The sequence below is a fragment of the Scyliorhinus torazame genome, chromosome 1, assembly GCF_047496885.1.
Source record: "Scyliorhinus torazame isolate Kashiwa2021f chromosome 1, sScyTor2.1, whole genome shotgun sequence".
NCBI classification, from domain to species: domain Eukaryota; kingdom Metazoa; phylum Chordata; class Chondrichthyes; order Carcharhiniformes; family Scyliorhinidae; genus Scyliorhinus; species Scyliorhinus torazame.
The window spans coordinates 233,352,699-233,371,634 of NC_092707.1; the positions used below are offsets into that span (position 1 = coordinate 233,352,699).

The window sequence follows — 18,936 nt, forward strand, 5'->3', positions numbered from 1 at the left end:
AGTAGGGATAAAACATCAAAAAACTGTCACTCAGACAGTTGGTAGAAGTTGAAACATAAGTTGGAGTGGCGGGGGTGTGGGTTTGGGATGGGGGGGGGGGGGGGGAAGGTATTTTCATTGCCAAAAACAGGTGGGTGGCTGAAAAGTTAAACATTTAAAACAGAAACCCAACAAAGTCTCACACCAGCCATAGAATCATAGAAGTTTACAGCATGGAAACAGGCCCTTCGGCCCAACCAGTCCATGCCGCCCAGTTTTTACCATTAAGCTAGTCCCAGTTGCCCGCACTTGGCCCATAACCCTCTATACCCATCTTACCCATGTAACTACCTAAATGTTTTTTAAAAGACACAATTGTACCCGCCTCTACTACTACCTCTGGCAGCCCATTCCAGACACTCACTACCCTCTGAGTGAAGAAATTGCCCCTCTAGGCCCTTCTGAATCTCTCCCCTCTCACCTTAAACCTATGCCCTCTAGTTTTAGACTCCCCTACCTTTGGGAAAAGATGTTGACTATCTACCTTATCTATGCCCCTCATTATTTTATAGACCTCTATAAGATCACCCCTAAGCCTCCTACGCTCCAAGGAAAAAAGTCCCAGTCTATCCAGCCTCTCCTTTTAACTCAAACCATCAAGTCCCGGCAACATCCTAGTAAATCTTTTCTGCACTATTTCCAGTTTAATAATATCCTTTTTTTTTTTTCACTCTCTCCCATCACTCACTGCCCTGTGCAGATTCACTCCCTCCTATCACTCACTGCCCTGTGCAGATTCACTCCCTCCCATCACTCACTGCCCTGTGCAGATTCACTCCCTCCCATCACTCACTGCTCTGTGCAGATTCACTCCCATCACTCACTGCCCTGTGCAGATTCACTCCCTCCCATCACTCACTGTTCTGTGCAAATTCACTCCCTCCCATCACTCACTGCCCTGTGCAGTTTCGCTCCCTCCCATCACTCACTGCTCTGTGCAGATTCACTCCCATCACTCACTGCTCTGTGCAGATTCACTCCCATCACTCACTGCTCTGTGCAGATTCACTCCCATCACTCACTGCCCTGTGCAGATTCACTCCCTCCCATCACTCACTGCCCTGTGCAGATTCACTCCCATCACTCACTGCCCTGTGCAGATTCACTCCCATCACTCACTGCCCTGTGCAGATTCACTCCCATCACTCACTGCCCTGTGCAGATTCACTCCCTCCCATCACTCACTGCTCTGTGCAGATTCACTCCCTCCCATCACTCACTGCCCTGTGCAGATTCACTCCCTCCCATCACTCACTGCTCTGTGCAGATTCACTTCCTCCCATCACTCACTGCCCTGTGCAGATTCACTCCCATCACTCACTGCCCTGTGCAGATTCACTCCCTCCCATCACTCACTGCTCTGTGTAGATTCACTCCCTCCCAGCACTCACTGCCCTGTGCAGATTCACCCCCTCCCATCACTCACTGTTCTGTGCAGATTCACTCCCATCACTCACTGCCCTGTGCAGATTCACTCCCATCACTCACTGCCCTGTGCAGATTCACTCCCTCCCATCACTCACTGCTCTGTGCAGATTCACTCCCTCCCATCACTCACTGCTCTGTGCAGATTCACTCCCTCCCATCACTCACTGCCCTGTGCAGATTCACTCCCATCACTCACTGCCCTGTGCAGATTCACTCCCATCACTCACTGCCCTGTGCAGATTCACTCCCATCACTCACTGCCCTGTGCAGATTCACTCCCTCCCATCACTCACTGCTCTGTGCAGATTCACTCCCTCCCATCACTCACTGCCCTGTGCAGATTCACTCCCTCCTATCACTCACTGCCCTGTGCAGATTCACTCCCTCCCATCACTCACTGCCCTGTGCAGATTCACTCCCTCCCATCACTCACTGCTCTGTGCAGATTCACTCCCATCACTCACTGCCCTTTGCAGATTCACTCCCTCCCATCACTCACTGTTCTGTGCAAATTCACTCCCTCCCATCACTCACTGCCCTGTGCAGTTTCGCTCCCTCCCATCACTCACTGCTCTGTGCAGATTCACTCCCATCACTCACTGCTCTGTGCAGATTCACTCCCATCACTCACTGCTCTGTGCAGATTCACTCCCTCCCATCACTCACTGCCCTGTGCAGATTCACTCCCATCACTCACTGCCCTGTGCAGATTCACTCCCTCCCATCACTCACTGCTCTGTGCAGATTCACTCCCTCCCATCACTCACTGCTCTGTGCAGATTCACTCCCTCCCATCACTCACTGCCCTGTGCAGATTCACTCCCTCCCATCACTCACTGCCCTGTGCAGATTCACTCCCATCACTCACTGCCCTGTGCAGATTCACTCCCTCCCATCACTCACTGCTCTGTGCAGATTCACTCCCTCCCAGCACTCACTGCCCTGTGCAGATTCACCCCCTCCCATCACTCACTGTTCTGTGCAGATTCACTCCCATCACTCACTGCCCTGTGGAGATTCACTCCCATCACTCACTGCCCTGTGCAGATTCACTCCCTCCCATCACTCACTGCTCTGTGCAGATTCACTCCCTCCCATCACTCACTGCTCTGTGCAGATTCACTCCCTCCCATCACTCACTGCCCTGTGCAGATTCACTCCCATCACTCACTGCCCTGTGCAGATTCACTCCCATCACTCACTGCCCTGTGCAGATTCACTCCTATCACTCATTGCCCTGTGCAGATTCACTCCCATCACTCACTGCCCTGTGCAGATTCACTCCCTCCCATCACTCACTGCTCTGTGCAGATTCACTCCCTCCCATCACTCACTGCTCTGTGCAGATTCACTCCCTCCCATCACTCACTGCCCTGTGCAGATTCACTCCCATCACTCACTGCCCTGTGCAGATTCACTCCCATCACTCACTGCCCTGTGCAGATTCACTCCCATCACTCACTGCCCTGTGCAGATTCACTCCCTCCCATCACTCACTGCTCTGTGCAGATTCACTCCCTCCCATCACTCACTGCTCTGTGCAGATTCACTCCCTCCCAGCACTCACTGCCCTGTGCAGATTCACCCCCTCCCATCACTCACTGTTCTGTGCAGATTCACTCCCATCACTCACTGCCCTGTGCAGATTCACTCCCATCACTCACTGTTCTGTGCAGATTCACTCCCATCACTCACTGCCCTGTGCAGATTCACTCCCATCACTCACTGCCCTGTGCAGATTCACTCCCATCACTCACTGCCCTGTGCAGATTCACTCCCTCCCATCACTCACTGCTCTGTGCAGATTCACTCCCTCCCAGCACTCACTGCCCTGTGCAGATTCACTCCCTCCCATCACGCACTGCCCTGTGCAGATACACTCCCTCCCAGCACTCACTGCTCTGTGCAGATTCACTCCCTCCCAGCACTCACTGCCCTGTGCAGATTCACCCCCTCCCATCACTCACTGTTCTGTGCAGATTCACTCCCATCACTCACTGCCCTGTGGAGATTCACTCCCATCACTCACTGCCCTGTGCAGATTCACTCCCTCCCATCACTCACTGCTCTGTGCAGATTCACTCCCTCCCATCACTCACTGCTCTGTGCAGATTCACTCCCTCCCATCACTCACTGCCCTGTGCAGATTCACTCCCATCACTCACTGCCCTGTGCAGATTCACTCCCATCACTCACTGCCCTGTGCAGATTCACTCCTATCACTCACTGTCCTGTGCAGATTCACTCCCATCACTCACTGCCCTGTGCAGATTCACTCCCTCCCATCACTCACTGCTCTGTGCAGATTCACTCCCTCCCATCACTCACTGCTCTGTGCAGATTCACTCCCTCCCATCACTCACTGCCCTGTGCAGATTCACTCCCATCACTCACTGCCCTGTGCAGATTCACTCCCATCACTCACTGCCCTGTGCAGATTCACTCCTATCACTCACTGCCCTGTGCAGATTCACTCCCATCACTCACTGTTCTGTGCAGATTCACTCCCATCACTCACTGCCCTGTGCAGATTCACTCCCTCCCATCACTCACTGCCCTGTGCAGATTCACTCCCATCACTCACTGCCCTGTGCAGATTCACTCCCTCCCATCACTCACTGCTCTGTGCAGATTCACTCCCTCCCAGCACTCACTGCCCTGTGCAGATTCACCCCCTCCCATCACTCACTGTTCTGTGCAGATTCACTCCCATCACTCACTGCCCTGTGCAGATTCACTCCCATCACTCACTGCCCTGTGCAGATTCACTCCCATCACTCACTGCCCTGTGCAGATTCACTCCCATCACTCACTGCCCTGTGCAGATTCACTCCCATCACTCACTGCCCTGTGCAGATTCACTCCCTCCCATCACTCACTGCTCTGTGCAGATTCACTCCCTCCCATCACTCACTGCTCTGTGCAGATTCACTCCCTCCCAGCACTCACTGCCCTGTGCAGATTCACCCCCTCCCATCACTCACTGCCCAGTGCAGATTCACTCCCTCCCATCACTCACTGCCCTGTGGAGATTCACTCCCATCACTCACTGCCCTGTGCAGATTCACTCCCTCCCATCACTCACTGCTCTGTGCAGATTCACTCCCATCACTCACTGCCCTGTGCAGATTCACTCCCATCACTCACTGTTCTGTGCAGATTCACTCCCTCCCATCACTCACTGCTCTGTGCAGATTCTCTCCCATCACTCACTGCCCTGTGCAGATTCTCTCCCATCACTCACTGCCCTGTGCAGATTCACTCCCATCACTCACTGCCCTGTGCAGATTCACTCCCTCCCATCACTCACTGCTCTGTGCAGATTCACTCCCTCCCATCACTCACTGCTCTGTGCAGATTCACTCCCTCCCAGCACTCACTGCCCTGTGCAGATTCACCCCCTCCCATCACTCACTGTTCTGTGCAGATTCACTCCCATCACTCACTGCCCTGTGCAGATTCACTCCCATCACTCACTGTTCTGTGCAGATTCACTCCCATCACTCACTGCCCTGTGCAGATTCACTCCCATCACTCACTGCCCTGTGCAGATTCACTCCCATCACTCACTGCCCTGTGCAGATTCACTCCCATCACTCACTGCCCTGTGCAGATTCACTCCCTCCCATCACTCACTGCTCTGTGCAGATTCACTCCCTCCCATCACTCACTGCTCTGTGCAGATTCACTCCCTCCCAGCACTCACTGCCCTGTGCAGATTCACTCCCTCCCATCACGCACTGCCCTGTGCAGATACACTCCCTCCCAGCACTCACTGCTCTGTGCAGATTCACTCCCTCCCAGCACTCACTGCCCTGTGCAGATTCACCCCCTCCCATCACTCACTGTTCTGTGCAGATTCACTCCCATCACTCACTGCCCTGTGGAGATTCACTCCCATCACTCACTGCCCTGTGCAGATTCACTCCCTCCCATCACTCACTGCTCTGTGCAGATTCACTCCCTCCCATCACTCACTGCTCTGTGCAGATTCACTCCCTCCCATCACTCACTGCCCTGTGCAGATTCACTCCCATCACTCACTGCCCTGTGCAGATTCACTCCCATCACTCACTGCCCTGTGCAGATTCACTCCTATCACTCACTGTCCTGTGCAGATTCACTCCCATCACTCACTGCCCTGTGCAGATTCACTCCCTCCCATCACTCACTGCTCTGTGCAGATTCACTCCCTCCCATCACTCACTGCTCTGTGCAGATTCACTCCCTCCCATCACTCACTGCCCTGTGCAGATTCACTCCCATCACTCACTGCCCTGTGCAGATTCACTCCCATCACTCACTGCCCTGTGCAGATTCACTCCTATCACTCACTGCCCTGTGCAGATTCACTCCCTCCCATCACTCACTGCCCTGTGCAGATTCACTCCCATCACTCACTGTTCTGTGCAGATTCACTCCCATCACTCACTGCCCTGTGCAGATTCACTCCCATCACTCACTGCCCTGTGCAGATTCACTCCCATCACTCACTGCCCTGTGCAGATTCACTCCCATCACTCACTGCCCTGTGCAGATTCACTCCCTCCCATCACTCACTGCTCTGTGCAGATCCACTCCCTCCCATCACTCACTGCTCTGTGCAGATTCACTCCCTCCCAGCACTCACTGCCCTGTGCAGATTCACCCCCTCCCATCACTCACTGCCCAGTGCAGATTCACTCCCTCCCATCACTCACTGCCCTGTGGAGATTCACTCCCATCACTCACTGACCTGTGCAGATTCACTCCCTCCCATCACTCACTGCTCTGTGCAGATTCACTCCCATCACTCACTGCCCTGTGCAGATTCACTCCCATCACTCACTGTTCTGTGCAGATTCACTCCCTCCCATCACTCACTGCTCTGTGCAGATTCACTCCCTCCCATCACTCACTGCCCTGTGCAGATTCACTCCCTCCCATCACTCACTGCTCTGTGCAGATTCACTCCCTCCCATCACTCACTGCTCTGTGCAGATTCACTCCCTCCCATCACTCACTGCCCTGTGCAGATTCACTCCCATCACTCACTGCCCTGTGCAGATTCACTCCCATCACTCACTGCCCTGTGCAGATTCACTCCCATCACTCACTGCCCTGTGCAGATTCACTCCCTCCCATCACTCACTGCTCTGTGCAGATTCACTCCCTCCCAGCACTCACTGCCCTGTGCAGATTCACCCCCTCCCATCACTCACTGTTCTGTGCAGATTCACTCCCATCACTCACTGCCCTGTGCACATTCACTCCCATCACTCACTGTTCTGTGCAGATTCACTCCCATCACTCACTGCCCTGTGCAGATTCACTCCCATCACTCACTGCCCTGTGCAGATTCACTCCCATCACTCACTGCCCTGTGCAGATTCACTCCCATCACTCACTGCCCTGTGCAGATTCACTCCCTCCCATCACTCACTGCTCTGTGCAGATTCACTCCCTCCCATCACTCACTGCTCTGTGCAGATTCACTCCCTCCCAGCACTCACTGCCCTGTGCAGATTCACCCCCTCCCATCACTCACTGCCCAGTGCAGATTCACTCCCTCCCATCACTCACTGCCCTGTGGAGATTCACTCCCATCACTCACTGCCCTGTGCAGATTCACTCCCTCCCATCACTCACTGCTCTGTGCAGATTCACTCCCATCACTCACTGCCCTGTGCAGATTCACTCCCATCACTCACTGTTCTGTGCAGATTCACTCCCTCCCATCACTCACTGCTCTGTGCAGATTCACTCCCTCCCATCACTCACTGCCCTGTGCAGATTCACTTTCTCCCATCACTCACAGCCCTGTGCAGATTCACTCCCTCCTATCACACACTGCCCTGTGCAGATTCACTCCCATCACTCACTGCCCTGTGCAGATTCACTCCCATCACTCACTGCCCTGTGCAGATTCACTCCCTCCCATTACTCACTGCCCTGTGCAGATTCACTCCCTCCCATCACTCACTACTCTGTGCAGATTCACTCCCTCCCATCACTCACTGCCCTGTGGAGATTCACTCCCATCACTCACTGCCCTGTGCAGATTCACTCCCTCCCATTACTCACTGCCCTGTGCAGATTCACTCCCTCCCATCACTCACTACTCTGTGCAGATTCACTCCCTCCCATCACTCACTACTCTGTGCAGATTCACTCCCTCCCATCACTCACTGCCCTGTGGAGATTCACTCCCATCACTCACTGCCCTGTGCAGATTCACTCCCTCCCATCACTCACTGCCCTGTGGAGATTCTCTCTCTCCCATCACTCACTGCCCTGTGCAGATTCACTCCCATCACTCACTGCCCTGTGCAGATTCACTCCCTCCCATCACTCACTGCCCTGTGCAGATTCACTCCCTCCCATCACTCACTGCTCTGTGCAGATTCACTCCCTCCCATCACTCACTGCTCTGTGCAGATTCACTCCCTCCCATCACTCACTGCCCTGTGCAGATTCACTCCCTCCCATCACTCACTGCCCTGTGGAGATTCTCTCTCTCCCATCACTCACTGCCCTGTGCAGATTCACTCCCTCCCATCACTCACTGCCCTGTGGAGATTCTCTCTCTCCCATCACTCTTGCTCTGTCTTTTGGTTTTAAGGAGGTGGAACAATCCACTCTCAGAATGCAAATTGGCTGTTTCAATATTTTAATGAGGCTGTCTGCCCCTGCCTTCATTTCAAGTGATCCTATATTTAATTATATTCAGCCAGATTTTTTTTTAGCCTTTGGAATGCTGGCAGATGAAAGGAAGTGAGCAGAGCTAAATTAGTAAGTGCCTTTACAGCACAGCTTGAGGGCCAGTTGAAGCACGAGTGTTTCCTTAACAACCAGCAAGGAACCCAGTAAAGCTCTTCTCCACTACCCCATACTCGGACCCAATGACCACCATCAATGGGCCCCAAGCGATCACACCCTCTAACCCCCTCTAGACCTATCCATTCTCAGCGCAGCTCTGATGTGACCTTGTGCTGCAGGATTTCCAGCCTGGCAAGGAGCCAGTCTGTTAATCAGACGGGAAACTGACAGAAAAACATTAAACATGTCCTGCAGTTAAAAAAAACTACAGGACGTTCAGGAAACATATACTTTTAAGTTTCCTGACCTAAAAACAGATTTCAGTTCTCTCACTGTCAGCTCATAACCAGTCTGCAAAATTCCTCACCAGGAAAATTGGTAGAGGGGAAGGCATCTTTTCAACGGAAATTATACAAAGAGAACTGTGAAACAGAGCAAGATACACGGTTATGGGGAGAGAGAAGTACACTGCGATAAGTAATGGGCTGCACAAACTAGAGACAACATAGGCACAACAGACTGATTTCTTCCATTCTGTGTTGCCCATTTCTGTGGTTCTCAAGTCTCTTAGCAAATGCATTGAAAATTCAACAAAACATTTAAACTATGGAGGGGAAGAGTGACTTGACACCCATTTTTAAATTAGCCCAATACACTGGGTAAATTATTCAAAAATATTAACTCTCTCCAAAATACAAGTTAAGATATGAACTGGGTTTCTGCACAGGCCAGCCCGAGATGTTCTGTGGTTTAACATGACTAAGCAAAAAAACTACAAGCTGGGGAGTGGACAAGCCGGAAACCCATAGTTACCGATCCTTAGACAATTAAACAAGTTATTGAGTGCATCTATACTCAAACAAGATAGTGTAATAGGAAGGGACACTTTTGAATCTGTCACACTCAAGGGAAAGCAGAGTGCTTCAGTATATTTCCATGCTAAAGGAGCTTGATTGAATTATCTTTTCCCAAATTAAACTTTCGTCCACTGTGAAAAGAGGAAAACAAAGGTGGAAGGGGGGAAAGAGGCTCAAACCTTTGGAAGAACATAGGATTCTTTACAATAACCTTTTCACACATTCCACACTTTCCACTTTTTTGGTAAGGGAAGTTACATAACTCTTAATTTTCAGTTATGAAAGCTTACGATAGATTGGCAGATTCCGGAATGTTTCGTCGTTCTCGCTGATTCAGACGTTTGTAAAAAAAGGAGCTGAAAATGTGCACTCTATCTGCATCCTGCTGTTTGATCTTTTCAAGTACTAAATACCTGCAAAGTTACAAAGAAAGGGTCAGGACAACACAAAAGAATAACTGAATCCTCATTCATTATAGCAAGGCTCCCTCAACATACAGTGCTGGCATACCGGATATCCGAATGGTCCATGACATATCCAGTGGTAAAATATGAACCTTAATATTTATATAACTTTGATCAATATACAACTAATTGACAAGTACACCCACGGAATAATTTTCCATAATTTCAGATTTCTTCCACATCCATAGTTGGAAATATTCTACAAATATCTGAAGTAAAGATCAATGTTGAAATTTGCATTTCCTTAATTTGTAGCTTCTCTGGTTTTCCCTCCTATGGGGCGGGGTCACTTGATTTGAAGCTGCATTAGCAAACATTCCATCTGTTGAAGGGTGCGGAGCATCCAATGGATCTGTCATGGGACCCTTTGTAGAAATCCTCCAAAATTAAGCATTGGAAGAGATTCATTATTAAAACATGACAACTGACATCTGTCATAACCTGAAGCCACCTGCACCACTGGCTTCTTTTACTTCATGTTTTAGTTTCCTTCATACTGTTTCTTCTCCTCTTGTTTCAATGACTGACACACTCTCATGTAATTTACAACTTTTAAATCTCTCTCCAGCTACTGAGCATATAGTCTAACCTGCCATTCCAGTTTGCACTGAAAGAATGATGCAATGTTGGGGGTGGAGCTTTTGGCATGAGATAACAAAGCAATTTATCATTCAAGTGGATGCTAAAGATCCCATAACAATATTCGAGAAATTTAACTGGTGACCTGGCCAACTTTTCTTCCAACTACCAAAACAGATCACATTATTAATTTTATTGCTTTTTGTCGGGTCTGCATGTAGAATCATAGAATCCCAACAGTGCAGGAGGCCATTTGGCCCATGAGGTCTGCACCGACCCTCCGAACACCCCAGCTAGGCTCACTCCCCGTAACCCCTGTAACAGAATCAATCACTCACGAGGCGAGAAGAGATGAAGTCAATCGATGGCTTTATTACGCAGACTTGTTCCACAGCAGCTCGGTTACAGAATGCAGCTGCTGGGAGAACCCGGGTTCTTATACTCCACCTTACTGGGTGGAGCCAGCAGGCAGCAGATCCAATCAGGACCCAGTGTCTGTCCACCAATAGCCTCTCGGCATCACTGGGTACCGTACCCCTAATACATACCACCACATTCACCTCTTGTTAAAAAAGAACCCGGCGGGGTGGTGGGTCGCATGGTGGTAGGCGTTCACAAGGTCGGTACTGGGATTCCATTAACACAGTGGCTATGCATCGATATCAATTGTAAACTATTTACAATACCGCTTTTACTGGGCTACTGAATTATTTACAGATCTTGCTTTGTCACGCAGATTCAATGAGTCGAGTGGGTGCCCTGGTCGTCCTTGCCAATCGTCTCAGCCCCGGTGGTGGTGCAGGCGCTGGCTCGGGCACTGTCGTCTCTGGGAGCGTCGCGATGTTTGTTCCTGTTTCACTACTCCTGGGCGGGCATGGGAGGAGGAATGATCCACCCGGGAAGGGAGCGGCTGTGGGGTGCGCCGACGGGAGGGAGGGGGTGATTGGTGTTTGGGAAGGGGGGGGGGGGGGGGGGGGAGAAAGAGTGGGGAGCTCCGGCGGGCGCCAGGTCCCGCAGGGAGACCGTGTCCTGTCGGCTGTCGGGGTATGCCACGTAGGCGTATTGAGGGTTCGCATGGAGAAAATGAACCCTCTCGACCAACGGGTCCGATTTGTGCGCACGCACATGTTTCCGGAGCAAGATGGGTCCTGGGGCTGTCAGCCAGGTCGGAAGTGACATTCCGGAGGACTTCCTAGGGAAGACAAGGAGGCGCTCGTGAGGCGTTTGATTAGTTGTGGTAGACAGCAGCGACCGGATGGAATGGAGGGCATCCGGGAGGACTTCCTGCCAACGGGAAACTGGGAGACCTCTGGACCGTAGGACGGTCTTCCAGACATTTCCGTTCTCCCCCTCTACCTGACTGTTCCCCCGGGGGTTGTAACTGGTTGTCCTGCTCGAGGCGATGCCCTTGCTGAGCAGGAATTGACGCAGTTCGTCGCTCATGAAGGAGGACCCCCTATCGCTATGGATGTAGGCGGGGAAACCGAACAGTGTAAAGAGGAATGGGATAAATACTTAAGAAGGAGGGTTATGGGAATGGGGAGTAAAACTAATTAAACTGCGCTTTAATTAGTGCAGAGGGCTTTACTGACTGTGGCCGCGGTCATGACGGGGCAGGGGATGGCAAAAGGGAAACGGGAGTATTCGTCAACCACGTTTAGGAAGTATGTGTTGCGATTGGTGGAGGGGAGGGGGCCTTTGAAGTCAGACTGAGGCGCTCAAAGGGACGGGAAGCCTTTATCAGGTGCGCTCTATCTGGCCTGAAAAAGTGCGGCTTACACTCTGCGCAGATTTGGCAGTTCCTGGTGGCTGTTCGGACCTCCTCGACGGAGATGGGGAGATTGCGGGTCTTCACGAAGTGATAGAACAGAATGACCCTCGGGTGGCAGAGGTCCTCGTGGAGGGTTCGGAGACGGTCCACTTGTGCGTTGGCACATGTGCCGCGGGATAGGGCATCGGGTGGCTCGTTCAGCTTTCCGGGACGATACAAGATCTCATAGTTCTATGTGGAGAGTTCGATCCTCCACCGCAAGATCTTGTCATTCTTGATCTTGCCCCGCTGCGCATTATCGAACATGAAGGCTACCGACCGTTGGTCAGTGAGGAGAGTGAATCTCCTACCGGCCAGGTAATGCCTCCAATGTCGCACAGCTTCTACTATGGCCTGGGCTTCCTTTACCACTGAGGAGTGGCGGATCTTTGAAGCGTGGAGGGTACGGGAGAAAAAGGCCACGGGTCTGCCTGCTTGGTTGAGAGTGGCCGCCAGAGGTACGTCGGATGCGTCGCTCCCGACTTGGAAGGGGAGGGACTTGTCGATTTCATGTATCGTGGCCTTTGCGATGTCCGCTTTGATGTGGCTGAAGGCCTGGCGGGCCTCTGTCGACAGGGGAAGGACAGTGGACTGAATTAGTGGGTGGGCCTTGGCCGTGTAGTTGGGGACCCAGTGGGCGTAATAAGAGAAAAAGCCCAGGCAGTGTTTCAGGGCTTTGGAACAGTGAGGGAGGGGGAACTCCATAAGGGTGCGCATGCGTTCAGGGTCAGGGCCTATCACTCCATTATGCACTACGAAGCCAAGGATGGCTAGAGGGTCGGTGCTAAACAACCATTTTTCCCTGTTGGAGGTGAGATTCAGGGCGTTTGCGGTCTGGAGGAATTTGCGGAGGTTGGCGTCGTGGTCCTGCTGGTCATGGCCGCAGATGGTGACGTTGTCGAGGTACGGGAACGTGGCCCATAAAGCGTGCTGGTCAACCATTCGGTCCATCTCCCTTTGGAAGACCGAGACTCCGTTAGTGACACCGAATGGAACCCTTAAAAAGTGGTAGAGCCGCCCGTCTGCTTCGAAGGCGGTGTACTTGCGGTCGCTCGGGTGGATGGGGAGCTGGTAATATGCGGACTTAATGTCCATGGTGGAAAAGACCTTGTACTGTGCAATCCGATTGACCATATCGGATATGCAGGGGAAGAGGGTACGCATCTAGCTGTGTGTGCCTATTGATGGTTTGACTATAGTCTACGACCATCCTCTGCTTCTCCCCGGTCTTTACAACTACCACCTGAGCTCTCCAGTGACTATTGTTGGCCTGGATTATGCCTTCCTTCAGCAGCCGCTGGATTTCAGACCGGATAAATGTTCGGCCATGGGCGCTGTACTGTCTGCTCCTAGTGGCGACAGGTTTGCAATCCGGCTTGAGGTTCGCAAACAAGGAAGGCGGTTCAACCTAGAGGGTCGTGAGGCTGCAGATAGTAAGTGGGGGTATAGGGTATAGTGGGGGTATAGGGCCGCCGAATTGGAACGTTAACCCCGAAGGTTACATTGAAAATCTAACCCCAGGCGAGTGGGAGCGCAGTGTTGGGGGAGGATATAAAGTCGGTAATTCTTAAACTCTCTCCCCTGCACCGTGAGATTCGCGATGCAAAACCCTTTGATTTCTACGGAATGGGACCCCGCGAGAAAAATCTTTTGGGTACTCGGGTGGATTGAAAGAAAACAGCGTCTTACCGTATCCGGATGGATAAAACTTTCCGTGCTCCCAGAGTCGATCAGACATGGCGATTCGTACCCGTTAATCAGCACTGTCGTCGTTGCCATTTGGAGGGTCCGGGGCCGCGACTAGTCCAGGGTCACCGAAGCGAGTCGCGGTTGCTGCATCGGGGCGTTTTCTTCAGACCCCGTGGGGTCTTGGCTGTCAGCCAAGATGGCAGCGTCCACGGATCGCACGCGGTCGGACAAAATGGCGGTGCCCATGAATCTCACGCGGCCGGCGAGGCACAAGATGACGGCGCCCATCCCCCCCGCATGGAGTCCGGGACCCAAAATGGCGGCGCACGTTGGCCGCACATGGATCGTTGGGGGGGGGGGTTGAGTCTGTGATCCCAGTTCTCCCCCGGAGATTGCGGCGACCCCCCGGGACTGGCAGACCGCTGAATAGTGCCCCTTCTTGCCGCAACTTTTACACTTGGCCGAGCGGGCTGGGCAGCGCTGCCAGGGGTGTTTCGATTGCCCGCAAAAATAGCAGTGGGGCCCCACGGGTGGTCTGGTGCTCTGGCCGTGCAGGCTTGCGGGGGGATGGGGGGGGGGGGGTGTGCCGGGGAGTCGGTCGCGGCAGGAGTCCACCGTGCCCAAGGGGCTGCCGTGCGGTCGGGGGCATAAGCGTGGGCATTCTGCAATGCCACATCGAGCGAGGCCGCAAGGGCCCGTGCCTCCGTGAGCCCCAGCGAGTCTCTTTCCAGCAGTCGCTGGCGAATTTGGGATGAGGTCATACCTGCTACGAAAGCATCCCTGATTAGGAGTTCCGTATGTTCGTTAGCCGTCACCGGTGGGCAGTTGCAGGTCCTTCCCAGTATTAGCAGCGCACTGTAGAACTCGTCCAGCGATTTCCCGGGGATTTGCCGTCTCATCGCGAGTTGGTGGCGTGCGTAGACCTGGTTTACGGGCCGAATGTAGATCCCTCTCAGCATGGTGAGCGCTGTCGGGAAATCCTCCACGTCTTCGATGAGCATGTAGATCTCCGGACTCACTCTGGAATGCAGGACCTGCATTTTCTGGTCTTCTGTAGGTCTGCCGGGGGCCGTTTGGAGGTATCCCTCAAAACACGCTAGCCAGTGTTTAAAAGTGGCTGCTGAGTTTGCCGCATGGGGGCTGATTCACAGACACTCCGGGGCGATCCGGAGCTCCATAGTCCTTCAAAGTGTGCGTAATAAATTGTAGCACAATCAATCACTCACGAGGCGAGAAGAGATGAAGTCAATCGATGGCTTGATGACGCAGACTTGTTCCCCAGCAGCTCGGTTACAGAATGCGGCTGCTGGGAGAACCCGGGTTCTTATACTCCGCCTTACTGGGTGCAGCTAGCAGGCGGCAGATCCAATCAGGACCCAGTGCCTGTCCACCAATAGCCTCTCGGCATCACTGGGTACCGTACTACCCCTAATACATACCACCACAACCCCACCTAAGGGACAATTTAGCATGGCCAATCCACATAATCTGCATATCTTTGGATTGTGGGAGGAAACCGGAGCATCCAGAGGAAACCCTCGCAGACACAGGGAGAACATGCAACTCCACACAAGTCAGTCACCCATGGTGGGAATCAAACGTGGGTCGCTGCCTCTGTAAGGCAGCAGTGTAAAAAGAAAGAGACCATTTTATTTTCTCATAGGATGCAACTGTTTGGCTGAAAAAGTATCTTGAGATTCTTGAAGAGGCACTATGAAAAACAGTAACTGCACTTACTAAAGTAATTCATTAGCCGGAAAGCATTTAGGATGTCCTGAGGTGATGAAAGTCTCTTTATAAATGCAAGTTCTTTCTTTTCTTTTTAATTAATGCAAGTCTTTCTTTAGCCTTTTTTAAATTCACCCAAGTATTCTTCTAGTATTTGTGTTATTGCACAATTTCAGTCATTTGCCTGTGTTGAAACTAAGACAAATCCTCCAACACTGCAGAGCTTTACAAAGTATAAAGCACATTACACAAAGAGTTTTCCAACACTGCCACCCAGTGACAAGAATTATGTACTTTTACATATGGGTAAAATATTAAAGCACAGTAGAACTTGCGTATTGGAGGGGACAACGATCAAAAGTGTTTAGTTTGAATGTGGATTTGCATGGTAATTGGGAGAAACGTTAATTGGAACATGGGGAGGAGGAGCCATGAGTGAGCGAGAAACCTGAAGTCTGGGTTTGTCCGCATATTGTCGCGTTTTAACTGGAGGGTGCAAGAGTGTGATGATTGCGCCATCACTGGGGAAGGGGATGAAGCACTCCTGGCTCTTCCCGCCGCCAAGAAATGTTATGGTACTTTCCTTTTTCCCCCATGATGTTTTCACCGTCAGAGGTTCCTGAAATCCAGGCAGCCACTGTTAAACTTGCAAAGTAGGTCAAACCTGAGATTTCCAACCATGTTAACAGTCGCCCTCTCCAGGCAGCTAGGAAGGCTGTCCACCTCTTGGTCAACCTCTGTAAAACCTGGAAGTAAAACCTGGAGTTGGAATTTGGGCTGGGTGGTGTGTGCAGTGGTCAATGTCAATGGGATAGAATCGCTCCAGCACTTATTCTGGAGGGGATGCTTTGCGATGCTTTGTTTGCTGTGGTTCCTCTTTTCATACCCTGAGCTGCGGGGGCGGTTGGTTGGGTATCCCTGGGGATTGTTTCATAATGTCAGTGCTGATGAATGTACATTATTTTTTGGAATGCCTGGGAGCCATCAAGGGGAATTGCTTTCTAGTTTTGTGGTTTGGGTTCCCATAGTGTGCACCTGTGTGGGGTGTGGAATGCTCTGGACACTCCCTGGGTTGTGATTTTTGGAGTGTCTTACCAGGAAACAATGTCAGCAATAGAACCTTTCACCCCACACAGAATTTAAAAAAAGAAACAAAATATTCTTTCATTGAAATGATCATGTAAAAATGCAATCTAACTCATTATCAACCTTATCACTAGGGGTTAAATGGATTATACCAGAATGGACCATCCACCTTTCTGAACATTACCCTTCAAGGGGTGTTCCAACAATTTTTACATTATCTCACATCTCAGTCAGGCAATCAAAAAAGTGATTTAAACATTGCTTTGTCGTCCATTTTGAAGCTATGAAATGACCAAAGGAGACAAGAACAAAGTCAAAGATATGAAAGGACTATTTGAAATATAAAACACAAAGCAGATAATTCGGGCAGTGAGCCAGCTCTGCTATTTTGTTCAATCATGGATGATCTACACCTCAACTCCATTTACCCTCCTTTGAACCATAACCGCTGACACTTTTTCAACAAAAGTTTACAAATCAGTCTTTAAAAAATTAACTGAATATCAGAACCTTTTGGGAGAAGTGAATTACAGATTTCCAAGATCCTTTGGATAAAATCCTTCCTGATTTTACTCCTCAATGTATGTACTCTATTAAATCCATTTTTATTTCTAACACCTCAATTATGGGGCGGCATGGTGGCACAATGGATAGCCCTTGCAGTGCCAGGGACCCAGGTTCAATTCAGACCTCGGGTGACTGTCTGTGTGGAGTTTATACTTTCTCCCCGTGTCTGTGTGAGTTTCTTCCGGTTTCCTCCAAAGTCCAAAGAAGCGGAGGTTAAGTGGATTGGCCATGCTAAATTGTCCCTTAGTGTCCAAACGTTTAGGTGGGGTTACTGGGATGGGGTGGGGGCGTGGGCCTAGGTAGGGTGTTCTTTCCCACGGTTGGTGCAGACTCAGCGGGTTGAATGCTCCTTCTGCACTGAAGGGATTCTATGATAAAGCACCCCTCAAAATGTTTCTAAACAAGAGACTACAAGCTCTTGATGCAAGCTGCCCTCAGAGTTTCACCTATTTCAGCCCCAGATTCTGTTGAATCTGCATTGTATCACTTCTAAGGACAGTACACATCTTTCTGGAAGTGTGGCGTCCAAAGTGGAATGCAATGTTCCAAATGGAGTCTGACTGAGGCCCTGTACAATTGAAGCACAATTTCTGCCTTCTGCATTGAGACAAACATTCCACGAGTCTTTTGATTAATTTTCTATTTGTGCCCTAACTGTTAGTGATGTGTACATGATCACAAATAGCATTTCAGTTCTCAGCATCTCACCATTATGAAAATATTCGAATTTGTCTTTTCCTGATCTAAAGTGAATGACCTCACAGTTCCACATATTTCACAACGATCTGCTACATTTTAGTCCACACACTCAGTATGCCTTTGCAACTTCCTGCTTCCATCTACAACCCTCAATGTTTCTTAAAATTTAGTGCCTTCTGCAAACTTGGATATGCAAGTCTGTATTCAATTAAGAATTTATGGTGAACATATATGGATTCGGGTTTATTGTCACATGTACAGTGAAAAGTATTGTTCTGCGGACAGTCCAGACAGATCGTTCCACACATTAAAAACATAGGACACAAGATAAACACACAGTGTATATGTAGACAAAGACATTGGGTGAAACATATGGACTGTAGAGCTACTCAGTATGAAAGATGTGTGGAGAGATCAGTTCAGTCCATAAGAGAGTCAAAGCACTGGATAAAAGCAAATTACTGTGGATGCCAGAATCTGAAAAGAAAGAGAAAAGGCTGGAAAATCTCAGCAGGTCTGGCAGCATCTATAGGGAGGGAAAAGAGCTAACACATCGGACTCGAAACGTTAGCCCTCCCTACAGATGCTGCCAGACCTGCTGAGATTTCCCAGCATTTTCTCTTCCATTAGGGGGTCATTCAGGAGTCTGGCAACAGCAGGGAAGAAGCTATTTTTGAACCTGTTAGTGTGTGTTCTCAGACTTTTGTATCTCCTGCCCGATGAAAGAGGTTGGAAGAGAGAATAACCCAAGTGGGAGGGATCTTTGATTATGCTGCCAGCTTTCCCAAGGCAGCGGGAGGTGTAGATGGAGTCAATGGATGGGAGGTGGGTTCGTGTGATGGACTGGGCTGTGTTCACGACTCCCTGAAGTTTCTTACGGCCTTGGGCCGAGTAGTTGCCATACCACGCTGTTATGCAGCCAGGTAAGATGCTTTCTACGTGCACCTGTAAAAATTGGTAAGAGTCAATGTGGACATGCCGAATTTCCGTAGCTTCCTGAGGAAGTATAGGCGCTGTTATGCTTTCTTGGTCATTTCATCGACATGGGTGGACCATGACAGATTGTTGGTGATGTGCACACCTAGGAATTTGAAGCTGTCAACCATCTCCACCTCGGCACCGTTGATGCCAATCGTAGAATATTCCCTTTATCCATGATCTCTGTCCCTCACCTCCCATATCCAAAGGTTAC

At 50.7% G+C, this 18,936-nt stretch overlaps 1 protein-coding gene across 6 annotated transcripts in view; it reads right to left on the bottom strand.

Moving 5' to 3' along the window:
• Positions 1–18,936, bottom strand: part of senp6a (SUMO specific peptidase 6a) — a 209,781-nt gene that overhangs the window by 36,343 nt on the left and 154,502 nt on the right. For all 6 annotated transcript variants that reach the window (XM_072503335.1, XM_072503322.1, XM_072503316.1 and 3 more), the window contains one exon: positions 9,413–9,535. In XM_072503335.1, the coding sequence (XP_072359436.1) occupies positions 9,413–9,535 (123 nt within the window). The remainder of the gene's footprint in view (positions 1–9,412; positions 9,536–18,936) is intronic.